The sequence below is a fragment of the Elephantulus edwardii genome, unplaced genomic scaffold, assembly GCF_000299155.1.
Source record: "Elephantulus edwardii isolate Elephantulus edwardi_28Jun2011 unplaced genomic scaffold, EleEdw1.0 scaffold00072, whole genome shotgun sequence".
Lineage (NCBI taxonomy): Eukaryota > Metazoa > Chordata > Mammalia > Macroscelidea > Macroscelididae > Elephantulus > Elephantulus edwardii.
Window position 1 is genome coordinate 9,320,654 of NW_006399822.1, and position 12,933 is coordinate 9,333,586.

Below are 12,933 nucleotides of genomic sequence, written 5' to 3' on the forward strand. Positions count from 1 at the left end.
AGCACCCAAAGACTCTTCGTGAGATTATTTTTAAGACCCACTAAATGGACCTGGACTCTAAGCGAACCATCGGATTTCCGAGGCTGTGTCTATCTTTACAGGAAGAGATGGTTTTTAACCTGTAACATTTTGATTTGCAGCCTGATGCGTTACACACTGTGCACCCTTCTTGTTGTTAGATGCTTCTGAGTCACCGCTAACTCCTAACACCTCTGTGTGTTGCAGAATGAAAGCGTGCTCACTCCTCTGCCATCCTGACAATCTCTGCTGTGCCCATTGTAGTCACTGCATTGATCTGTCTTTATGGGGGGTCTTGCTTTTTTATTTTTCTTGGCCCTCGACTTCACCAAGCACGATGCACTTCTCTAGGGACTGACCCCTGCTGATAATGTGTCCAAAGTGCCTAAGTGACGTCTCATTATTTTAGTTTCTAAGGCACATTCCGGCTATATTTCTTCCAAGGCCGATGGCTCATTCTTCTGACACCCTTGCTATCGTCCATATTCTTTGCAAATACCCTAATTCAAAAGCACCTGTTTTATTTCTGTCATCTGTATTGCATGCATATGAGATGATTATAAATACTGTGACTTGGGCCAGGGCCACCTTAGTCTTCGAAGTGACATCTTCGCTTTTTTATCACTTTAATACAGTTTTCTGCAGCAAGGTTGGTCCCCCACCCCCTCCAAAACCAAGAGTGGTTTGGGGCAGCTATGTTATGTGTTGATGAACGTTGTAAGCTGATCCATGGTCCAAGGACAGACTAATATGTAACTATCAACATCAGACAGAAATGAGCCCCTTTTTTTGTCATGAAAACCAGTGTGTGTGTGTGTGTGTGTGTGTGTGTGTGTGTGTGCTGGCCACAGCGTGTGTATAACCGGAAGAGAGAGAAATTTGCCGGAAAAGAGAGAGAGTGAGGACGGTAGGGTGAGCCCTAGAAATCTCTGGGAGAGAGCATGTGGAAAGACTAGGAGATCCCTGCACTCACATTCAGTTAATTCCTTGCTCATGTTAGCGAGTGGACAACAGCTGTGTCTGCCTCCCATCCAGTCTTATTTCTGTCTTTCTGAAGCTGGATCTGATGGGAAAGGTATTAATTTAAAGCAAACGGCCCTTTGCTATTTTTGCCCCTGGCTCCCCTCCTCCGTCCACGCATCTGTTTGTAGCAGCACTGGGCAGGCTACAGAAGGCGCTCATGGTTCAGAGAACAGAAATGTTTATTTACCCATCTGCAGGCTTCTGTAGTTTGTTTCTGCATGAAGGCACCAAATATTTGCAAACTCACGGAATTCCCAAGGTTAAGTAAATTGAGTTTCTAGTCCCGCCTTCTAAGAAAGCTCTGTTTACCTACCAGTCTCGTGCTAACAGCAGCTGCACATTAATCTCTTAATGACTGTCCATTGCCAAGCGTGTCTTATAGACGTTACCTATGTCATCTCAAGCAATAACTGCAGAAGGACGCTGAGCGCGCCTCCATGAGAGTTCCAGGGTTGACTTAGCCAGTCATGGGAGCCTGCGATGAGCGAACAGCCCCCACAGCTGTTTCCCAGCTCGTTCATTTGTTTCTTCGTACCATCAAGTTGGCACCAACCCATAGCTGACTGTCCAGTGGTTTTTCAGAGGTTCCCAATTTTATGAGGAGATTGCCTATCTTTATTCAATGGAACAGCTGGTGGATTCTAACTGAGTGCTTTTAGTTTGACAGCACTACTCTTTGCACAAAGCAGAATTTCTAGCTTGGAAAAAAAAATGATGAGAAGACAGTTGTTGTTATGCGCTGTTGAGTCACTTGCAACTCATAGCAACTCTGTGCACAGTAGCTCTGAACTCTGTGGTATCCCAAGCCAGTCTCGCTGTCTCTGACACACCTACCGCCTTACTTCAGTTACTGTGTCAATCCATCTCCTCCAGGATCTTCCTCTCTTTCTTTCCAAGTGCTATCCCTCCACGCTTCCAAGCATGATGTCCTTCTACAAGGACTGGTCCCACTAGCAACATGCCCAAAGTATGTGAGATAGAGCTTCAAAATCCTATCCTCCAGGGAGCAACTTGGTTTTGCCTTCTTGGTATGCATCAGAGAGCTGGACAATAACTAAGAATGACAGAAGAATCGATGCCTTTGAGTTGTGGTGCTGGAGAAGAGTACTGAATATACCACGGACTGTCAAGAAAACAAAGATCGGGTGCACCTTAATCTCCAGAACGACACTAATGCTTTCCAGCCCTCTTGAGAGGTCCCTGACAATAGATTTTTCTAATGCAATTCATCTTTTGATTTCCTAATTACTGGTACCACGAGTGTTGATTGTGGGGCCAAGTAAATGGAAATTGTTAACCATCTCAGTCTCTTCCTCATCTATCCTGGAGCTGTCAATTGTCCCTGTGGTGAGAATCTTTATCTTCTTAATGTTGAGCTTCAGTCTGTATTGAAGACTACAGTCCTACATCATTTGCAGCAAATGCTTCAGGTCCTCTTCAGCGTCATTGAGCAAGGTTGTGTCATTTGTGTAACGCAGGTTGTTGATGAGTCTCCAATCCTGATGCCATATTTTTCCTCATAAAACCCAGCCTCCCAAATGATCTGTTCCACATATAATCTGTTTCACGGATTGAAAAAGTATGGAGACAGTATTACCTCTATGACAGTATGGGGTTCAAATTTCTATGGGAGGTTGGGGAAAGAACACAGATTGAACTGAACAAAACATGCCGTGGTCCAGGTTGGACCTGCAAACATCTGTTTCCAAGCCCCATAAATATAGACTGTTAAGATCTAGGTGGAGTACTATTGCCTGTACCTTTAAATCTGGTGCCCAGCCAGGTGAGACAGACTCTAAGCCTTTATTTTGCATCACGGTAAGTTACTCCTGTGCCATCCCAAGTGGGAAATCCTAACATTTGAAGAGTGGAGGGTCCCCACAATCCTCAAATCCATTGTCTTCCTAAAGTAGATAAGAGAACTTAACTAGCAGGCAAAAGCTGATCTGCAACCAATTAACTGTGACATTTGGGACAATCCCTTTTTTCTCACTGGATTCCATTTCCTTCCTCTGTAAAATCAGAGGGCTGAACTACACAGTTGCAAACATCTCATGGTTCTCTGATTATTTTCCTTGGTATTATATTCAGGGGAGGGGGAGGTGAATGAGGGAGTAGTGTGTGGCTGAAGAAGAAAAGCAACTGAGGCAGCAAATTAGGACCAGCCGTTTCCAGAGTGGCATTCTGCTTGGCTCTTCCACATCACTCCACGGGGAGAATGGGAAGTCCGGTCAGTCCTCCCATGGCTCTGCCCAATGGTTGGATGCCACGTGGCACAATTCCTCACATCTCTAACAGCTGGTTACTGGCATGGCAGTCAGCTCCAGCTGGCTGTTTAACAAGTACATGCTGTCAGTTCCAGGGAAGGCAGTGCAGGGTGAGTACAGAACCTGACATAAGCCATCACCACTACAGAATCAAGTGAAAACACGTGTCTTCCTGACGGTGCACATCAGCAGGCAGCAGCCTGGGGAGTGAAGGAACATCATCCTTTATTCCAGAAACGATTGCTCCACTGCCTTGTAAACATGGTAGATGCCCTCAAGGTCCCACCGAGTTACACGACCTATGTCCGCTCATTTTTCTCTTCAAGAAACATGAGTTCCTTACTATTTAAAAGTAGAAACCAGATAGAATCTGAGGAGGGAGGATCGAGAGAGAGGGATCGTAACAGTCCACTGCTGTTTGATTTTCACTGCTCCATATACCTCCTTAGTGGCTTTTTCCATTCCATTTCTTCTTCTAATTGGCACAGCTGTGGCCTTCACTACAGATTACATATCAACATCAAGAAAATAAAAGTCTTCACCAGTGGATCAATCGGCAACTTCATGAGAGATGGGGAAAAAATTGAAGTCAACAGGTTCCTTTTACTTGGATGCACAGTCAATACCCATGTAGCTGCAAGTCAAGAAAGCAGAAGACTTCTTTATTTGTTGCATTGAGGAAATCTGCCACTGAACACCTTCTCCAAAGTGCTAAAGAGCAGGGGTCTTTTTACAGAAGAAGGAGCACCTGATCCACGCTATGGTGGTTTTAAATTGCTTCGTATGTGTCTGAATGTTGGACAGTGAGTGAGGAAGAACAAAGAAGGATTGGTGCCTTTGGACTGCGGTGTTGGCAAAGAGCATTGGGTAGACCATGAACTGCCAAAATAATCATTAATATGTCTTGCAGAAAGCATAACCTGGGTGCTCTTTAGAGCCTAAGACGGTGAGACTTCATCTCATACTCGGAGCTTCTTGTCAGGAGGGGCAGTTCTTGGGAAATGACATCATGCTGGGAAAGGTCGAGTGTCAGTGAAAGAAAGGAAGTTCCTCAGGTGGGTTGACACAATGACTACAACACTGGACTTGAGCTTGACAGAGATATTGATGATGGTCCACAGTGGGGCAAGGTTTGTATCTCTTGTTCGTGTTCAGCTTGATAACAGCATCCTTCCCTTTGAAACTCTGGATTCCAGGGTTGTCATCCATAACTCTTTCTCGTTTCCTTGTTGTAGAAGATCTGGATACGGCTATCTGTTTCATCCATCATTATTACTAATTCATAATTTTCAAATTATCAGAGAGAGAATTCTCATAGCAATTTTGTACAAAATTATTTTGCTGAATGGATTTGAATTTTGAGAGTTCTTGCATCAGGAATTTTGTACTTGAATACCTACAGCTATAACATTTAGACATTCCAAAAAAAGCTCATGCAAGGATGGCATCTTAAGGACTATAAATGGCATATAAATGGAATGTTGGGTGATGTATAGTTGTTATTATTACCTCCATTCTTGTCTAAATTGTAAGCACATCTCACAGTAATGTCAGGCTGAACATAAAGTGTCAAATTAATAAATCCTTTACTGCTATAAAAGAGTTTTGGTGGTGTAGCACATTGCATATTACACTGCCAATCACAAAAAGGGTCAGTGATAAAAAGATGGGATGTCTCCTCCCAATAAGAGTTACAGCCTCAGAAATTGGATGGAGGGTCACCATGAGTTTGGTGGGTTACCTACTAGAGGAAGCACAGAGTCCCTACAACTTAGATGCCAGTTAAATTAGTTAAAACATAAGTCTATTCTGACGGCATTTCTTCAAATTCTTGAGTGCTTTCTCACTGTACAAGAGCTTGAATATTATCCTCGGAGGTAGTCTGCCTTAACTTTGTTCTTCCACGGAAGTCAGAACATTGAGATTTGAGTGTCTTCTCAATGTCATCTGAGTTGCAAGAGCACAAAGCTAAGTGCCACGTTAGCTCTGCTTCCTACACTAGAGGGAGGGAAAGAGACATGAGAGAAGAATGTCTGGTGATGGGTACTGCGATAAAGTTCCGTGCAGTGATATGGGAGCCCCAGGCAGGGGTGTTTAAATCAGAGTGATGAGTTAGGGAAGTGATAGAATGTCTCTATTCATTGATCATCTGTCTGGCTCCTCTACGAGGAGCACTCCTCACTTGCAGTCATCAATATCTTGCTTGTTTCCTTTAACATCAAGACTATAGTCTTAACTGTAATTCATTACTCATTACAAAAATATTTACAGAATGTCTACCATATGCCAAATAACATTACAGTCACTTGAGATACGACAGGGAACAAAATAGATACAAATCGTTGTCTTTTTGACACTAATACAAACAATGGGAAAATGTGGATGAGTGAGCAAACAGCTACAAAACAGGCCGTCAAGCAACAATAAGGGAAGACAGGGAAGAAATAAGCTGATGGGAAATGAGAAGCTTGCTTCGTTTCAATAGAGTCTTGAAAATGGGTTGTTGTTTTTAAGGGATGACGTTTGGGCAAAAATGCTAGTACTTGTTATTAATGTCTTTCAAGAGGTCCCAGCGTGGCATGTTTTATACACCATGGACAGTTGCAGTATAAGTGCTTTGAGGAGAGAGACTGAGCCTGCTCTTCACTGCAGGTGCATAAACCCTTACCTAAGGTCAGGGACACAAGATAAAAGAACACTTCACCTGGAGCCTGTGAGAGTATTCGTGTGATGTTACAAACGGAAAGGTTGTCAGTGCAAATCCACCCTTCTCTATGGGAGAAATAGGGGGAAACTCCTCCAGTAGAGAATTACAGCCTAGAAGCCCAGTGAAGGATCACCTTGAGTCTAAACCAGCAACAGTGGACTGAGAGTATTTAAAAGAAACAACTAAACCTTCTGGACAAAGGGAGAAGAGAAAGCCATACAGGTCTGAGGGAATCTGCAACAGGATTTCTGGACCTTGTTTGTTAGTCCATAATCATCAATGTGACTTAGAAATATATGGAGCTGCAAAGTGCTTGGAGACTCCACCTGCCTCCCTGAGGTCCACAGACACCTGGACAAATCACTGTTGTCCAACTGTGCAACTGTGTGGAGCACAGAGGTGTTCAGTGAACACCCGTTACGTGACTTGAGCCATTTGCTCCGGTGTGCACTTGGAAAGGGAAGCAAATGGCCAGAGTGTAACTTGAGAGCTCTACTCTGTGATATTTATCCATTCTGCCATCTTTTCCAGAAAGTCCTTTGTCCCAGCAACACCTATCTATTTATTCTTTAAAGTCTCTTGAACTCTTCCCATGATGCTAACTGAACTAGAAAGAGCTTCTAAATTAAGGAAGAGGACACGGAAGAGGCCAAGAGATAGAGTGTTGGGATGGAGGAAAGCTACGTTAAGCATTTAAACCCATGAACCCATGAGTATGTGAAGTCAGTGGGTCCAAGAAAAGACCTCTGAGAGGAGCAGCCATTCATATTCCTCTAGAGATTCCTTTTCCAAAGAGAGAAGGACTCTTAGCAAAATAGAATGACTCAGTGACCATAACAATGGACTTGACCATGGCAGAGATCTTGAGGATGTTGCAGGATAGGGCACGTCTCAGATCTGTGGTTCATAGGGTTGCTGTGAGTCATAGTTGACTTGATGTCATCTAACAACAAGGATGGTGATAATTCATAGTTGGCTTGATGGCATCTAACAACAATAATACCAAGCGAAGTACACAGATCAAAATAAAAACCTGCAACCTGTGAGTGAGCAAATCTTCAAGGAGGAGGAATGCATGGCATCTCTCCTGTCCTCAAAGATGACTTCTTTTGTTGCACTTGTAAGAATTTTGTGAATTTTCCCTTTTCAGAATTTGACGCTCCCTTAGGAACTCAACCAGGAAGAACACATATACCACTTTCTAGAATTTTAAAACAAAGCAGAACAAACACCCCGCCTCAAATGCACTGCTGTCAAGTTGGAACTGATTCGTAGCTGACCCACCAGTGCAGCTTCTGAAGCTGTAAACCATGAGGAAGGAGGTGCCCGTGTTTCTCACAAGGACTGACTGGTGAATTTGAACTTCTGGGAAGTCACCACCTTTGGGTGAGCAGCACAACTTCCTATATGGGCTAAGACCCCAGAGCTCCTTTCTAGAGGTTTTTGGCTTTTGGTTTTTGGTTTGTTTTTTTTTTTAAATCTAATTAAAAAGAACGTTATGAATACCAAAACAGCCATCATGGAGTCCAAACTGTGGTTTGAGATTATTTGGAAGTGAGGTGGGGCACACATCTTTTGAAATAGGGTTATGAGTTCTGCTTTTCTTTTCCAAATATAAAAATGCAATATCCAGGTAGGCTATTGACTCTTGGTCAGTATCCACTTAATCTTTGAAGTTATATGACTGGTTCTATCTATTCCGCGTTGGAAAAAGCACTTTTCTGGTTGGAAGAATTCTCCTGAGCCTAGTTTCAACACAGAGTCCTTGGTGGCACAGTGGTTAAGTGCTTATCTGCTAACCAAAAGGGTGGTGGTGGGAACACTTGGCTTTTCTGTGGTAGAGAGAACTGACCGCCTACTTCTGGAAAGATTTATGGCCTTGGAAGCCCTGTGGGGCTGTTCTACTTTGCCCCATAGGATTGTGATGAGTCAGAATTGACTCAGCCACACACAGTGGGTTGACACTTTGATGCAGGGTTCAGTAGGGGGAACACCCCAGTTCTTCACCTTTACACTTTGTGGGGTCCTCCTGGATGGAGAGCTGGGAGCAGCCCCTGCACTCTCAGTCAGTTTATCACACCCACATGTCAGTACATTTGCATCCTTCCCTGACCTTCCCTGTCCTAGGAGACTCCTAATCCGGCCACGCTTCCTCCCCTTCTTAACAGGACACCAGCATCTTTGCTCCCCCTTCTCCCCTCTTCAGTTTCTTTCCCCACATCTAAGAGCCACTAAGTCTCTGTTCTGTTGAGGCCTCCCCTCCATGAACCAAAACCCCCCATTCTTCCAAAGGCATTTTATGAACTCTAAAAAGAGTTGCCTTATCTCCTTATCCTTTCTTTTGCTTTCATAAAATATAATTCTTCTTTTTCAAACCTCACTCAGAGGAAAATTTTATTTCTATTTGTGATGTGCGCGTGTTTAATCCTTGCCTTTTACAATTGAGTGGAGGCTTCATGAGACCACAGACAGCACTAGGCAGCCTGAATATTGTGGGTTTTGGGGATTCTCAGTGTTCTTATGGCTTTGTGATAAGAACTTGCATTGACAGCTCGGAAGTACATGGTTTGAAACTAGCAGGTGCTCTGTGAAGAAAGATGGGCATTCTCCTCCCATGTGATGTTCTGCCTCTGAGAGGTCAGCTGTGAGTTGCTTCCAACTCAGTGGTAGATAACAACCATCCTTTTGCACATTCTACAATAAATAACTTGATAGCTTCTTTGGGATGCACTGAGTTTATATTTCTTAATTAGAAAACCTGTTCATAGTAGTGACAAGGCTTGCAAGCAGTCATCTCGGGTACAACTATTGGTCTTTCCTGGTTTGGAGCAAAGAAGAGTGAAGAACACTGAAGACACATAGAAACAACTAATCCATAACATTCACAGATCTTCTGTACCTCAACTTCTAGTACAGTGAGACCACAAGCACTAGACAAGGCCCAGCTCCAACTGCTGACTGCTCTAACAGCGGTCACAATAGAGGATCCTTGACATAGAGTGAGAAGTAAATTTTGAACAAAATTCAGAATTGGTCTGACAACCTAGTGGAACCTCCAAGATTATTAACCCTCAGCCACTCTTGGAACCTGGAACTAGACTCACTCCTCTGACACAGTTTTCTGCTGATAATCAACAATGTCGTAGGGTGACGTGGACATGGTAGAGATTGTGGGCATATGGAGAGGGCAACGATTTGATCTGTTGTTCTTGCGGGCAATACAACTCCCAGTCCGCTTGACGACACCTAACAGACTAAAAGCATAAAATGAGTACTAAGGCTAGGGAGGAAGTCCATCTTTAGAACAATCAACTACACATGATTGAAACAGGGCAGCGTTAGCCAGGGATTAAAGCTTGAAAACAGGAAGGAAAAGGAGAAAAAGATTGGATGTAAACAAGGACAGCAGAAAGTGGAAAGAGTGGTCATAAAACATGAAGACTGCAGTCAGTGTAGTGAAACAAGACGTGCTTGAGTGGTTGCCTACCAATCTGCTCAGGAAGCTTTAAGGCAAATCACAATAAAAAGGGAAAAGAAATGTATTTCTTTGGCTAAATGCCCGTGCTTAACCATAAAACTATAAACCATAAAACAATGTGTTTTCCCCTCTTCATAGTTAGCAATGTAAAATGCTTGTTTTGTTGCAAAGATTTATTCTACATGTTTTGAACCTTGCTCTCTAAACTGATAGGTGGCTGGCTTTTTGAGCCCAGTGTTTTTGTCCCAACAAGGATTTTTATTGTTCTCGCAATAAGAGGTTTCCACTTCTTCGAGTTGCCTGCAGGTTTCATGAAGTAGGGAGAAAAAAGAAAATTTCCAAACCAGTTAGTCTAGTCAAAGCACTTAAGCCTTTGATATTAGTTGAACCCAGTGAGAAAGTTAGGCAGGGATGGGAGGTATTTAATAGATAATCCACTGTATTGCCCCTTTTAACTGCTCAGTCTTTGGTGGGAACCCAAAATGGTTTTCTTTGTCTGCATAGAGCTAAGAACAGTGGGGGCACGAGAGAGGCAGGGTTTGATGAGAAGACCCTGGTCAGGGAGCGGAGAACTGGATGTACCTGGGCTTCCAGCTGGCATGTTCAGAGTAGTTGTGAGACTGACATAAGGCAGTTCTCAGAATGTTCCTAGCTTCACACTTGAAATAGAAAATGCAAAACCCACCGCCATCAAGTTGGACATCAGAAGAACAGAGAGTGTTCTACTGAAGAATCCATTGCATAAAGTAGGACGTGGTCAAACTGTCTCACAGGATTTCCAAGCATGTACACCTTTGTGGGGACAGATCGCATAAGCTTGTTCCTGAGGTGTGACTGATAGGTTTGACCCATTAACTTTAACCATGCTGCCAATACGATCCCTGAAATACATTAAGAGATTAGGGGGTTTTGTTTATGGAGATCTTAAAGACATCATTTCAAAGCCCTGTTTTCTCCTACAATCAAAAGGAGGATATTGGCATGCCTAAGATTCTTCACCTTGCTTAATAAATATGTGAAGGCTAATAAAGAAATGTTTCTTTGACGTCAGCATGTGCCAGAGCTAGGTACATGTTTCCCTTGGCTGATTATTGCATGTATTTTAGAGTATATGTCCTCTAAAGGTAGTTCATGTAGAGCACACGTAATATTTTTATGTGAGGAATGGTGGAGAGGGACAGCCGATAAAGTACTCATGTGGGTGTGTGTGTGTGTGGGATGTGTGCGCCCGTGCGCGCCCACTTGTGCCCTTTCTTTACAAGAGATGGACATCAGTCAGCTAAACTGTGGTTTGAGATTATTTCAAGTATGGCCCTGAGTACAGCTACTCTGGAGAGAGCACACTTAAACAGGGATTTTAATGAGGAACACCACAAAGCCAAGGAGTGGATGGGAAAAGAATTCAGGTATAAGAAAAAATATGAGCAGACGCCTTGAAATGTTTGGGAACTCAGTAGGTTCATGACTTGAAAGACATGTTCTATCTAAGAAGGAGTGAAGGGGAATATTACTCTTGGAGTTATGAGCCAGGAGAAAGAGTTAGAACTGGAAATTAACAACATCCTTCCAAAAAAGACCAAAACGAATCCAGGAGACATTGAGTAGGCCCAGACTCTTAGAGACCCATGAAGTAGAAGGGAATTCTCTTAGAGGCCTATGTGTGTCAAAGTCGAAGTAGAAATCAGGCTGATTTGATAGCATGTCCTTGTTTTCTGCTACCTACACTATTAGCTTGTTGAGGATGGGGATTTTGTATACTCAGCATTTTCTGCCCAGTCCGTTCCTTGGTGTCTGCCATCTCACAGATATAGAAGGGCTCGAAACGTCATGTATCTCCACCTTTTTAGTCACACTCATAAAGATAACTGGCTTGAACTGTGGTTGAGAAAACTGTCTATGAAGACAGAGAGTCCTAGGAGCCAGTACTGGCATTCTGACAATTTTAGCCTCACGTTTTGCATCAGTAAATTGGGAGTCATAAAAGCAGCCCCTTCTGAAAGCAACACATATAAAAGAGATGCATGAAATAATGAATGTTTCGTTTGTGTTTGACTTTTTAGTCAGGTTTAATAAGGACAGGAAAAAGTGAATTCCTCATCTCACCGTTACCTCAGCTGCTGGCCCAGGAACACAACTACAGCTTGCCCGCCGGCCACCACCCTCACGTCCTCTACAAAAGGACAGCGGAGGACAAAGTGCAGCGGTACCATGCCTACCCCAGCTCCCACCAGAATTATGCTGGTCACCCTACAAGTGGCACCCCCCAGGCACCTCAGAAACAGCAGAGAGATTACCACCATGGAAGGCTGCACAAGCAGCATTTTTGTGGACGACGCAAGAAATGTATGTAAGGAAACTTTTTCTTGTTCTGTCCTTCCAGGTTTTCTTGAGTGCTTTTGTGCCCTTGAAAAAAAAAATACCCAGACCTCCACTTCCTTTACTTCTGATGAAAGAAAATCAGAGGTAGATTCCTACGTATGGCTGGGTGTTCTGTTAGAGAACATGAAAGAGAGGCTTGCCATGAAACAAGAACGTAGGCACCAGAGGAGAGATGGGGAGATGCCAGGGACCCTGAGACATGGTTTGTGGCCCCGATAGAATTGCTGTATATTTTTAGACCGGCAACATCCAGTAAGGGGACTCTGGTGGCCTAATGGGTAGAGAGGAGCACTACAACCCAAAGGTAAATGGTTTGAATCCATCAGCCGCTCTGTGGTAAAAAGATGGACAGTAGCCTTCTGTGCGATTTACAGCTTCTGAAAACATACTTGAGGGTTTGAGCTATCAATTGATTCTGACTTGACAGAAATGAGTTGAACACCCAATGAGAGTATTAGTCCCACATGGAATTTTAAATTTTCTACTAGGAATTCTGCATGTCTTTAGTGGCCACATTTCAAAAAGTTTGAGAACTGAAAAAAAAAAAAAAAAGTTTGAGAACTGAATAATATTGATTTTAATGACACATTTTTATGACTTGAATATTACCACTGCAGCATGTAATGTACCTTCTGTATGTATACTGAGAAAATAATTGGAGAGCCTGGATTATAGGAAGAAGAAAGTGCCTTCAGAATTGCATGTGGATGATCCAACCTTGCTTTCTGAAAGTGAAGAAGACTTGAAGCACTTACTGAAGAAGATAGAAACCTACAATCTTCAATATGAATTCCATCTTAACATCGAGAAAACAAAAGCCTCACCACTGGATCAATAGGCAGCTTCATTATAATGGGAGACAAGATTGACGTTATCAAGAAATTAATTGTATTTGGATCCATAGTCACCAGTCATGGCAGCAGCAGTCAGGATGTCAAAAGACTTGTTACATTGGCAAGTCCACTGTCAAGGACTCTTAAAAGTGCTCAAGAGCTGCAACTACAATCCCAGAGGCGCACGGTTCGAATCCACCAGATGCTCTGCCGGGGAAGGAGGGACAA

The 12,933-nt window shown here is 43.2% G+C and overlaps 1 protein-coding gene across 1 annotated transcript in view; it reads left to right on the top strand.

Moving 5' to 3' along the window:
* Window positions 1-12,933, top strand: part of ADAMTS18 (ADAM metallopeptidase with thrombospondin type 1 motif, 18) — a 134,245-nt gene that overhangs the window by 43,012 nt on the left and 78,300 nt on the right. Inside the window, exon 4 of the mRNA XM_006888817.1 lies at window positions 11,554-11,836. Coding sequence (XP_006888879.1) covers window positions 11,554-11,836 — 283 coding nt within the window. The remainder of the gene's footprint in view (window positions 1-11,553; window positions 11,837-12,933) is intronic.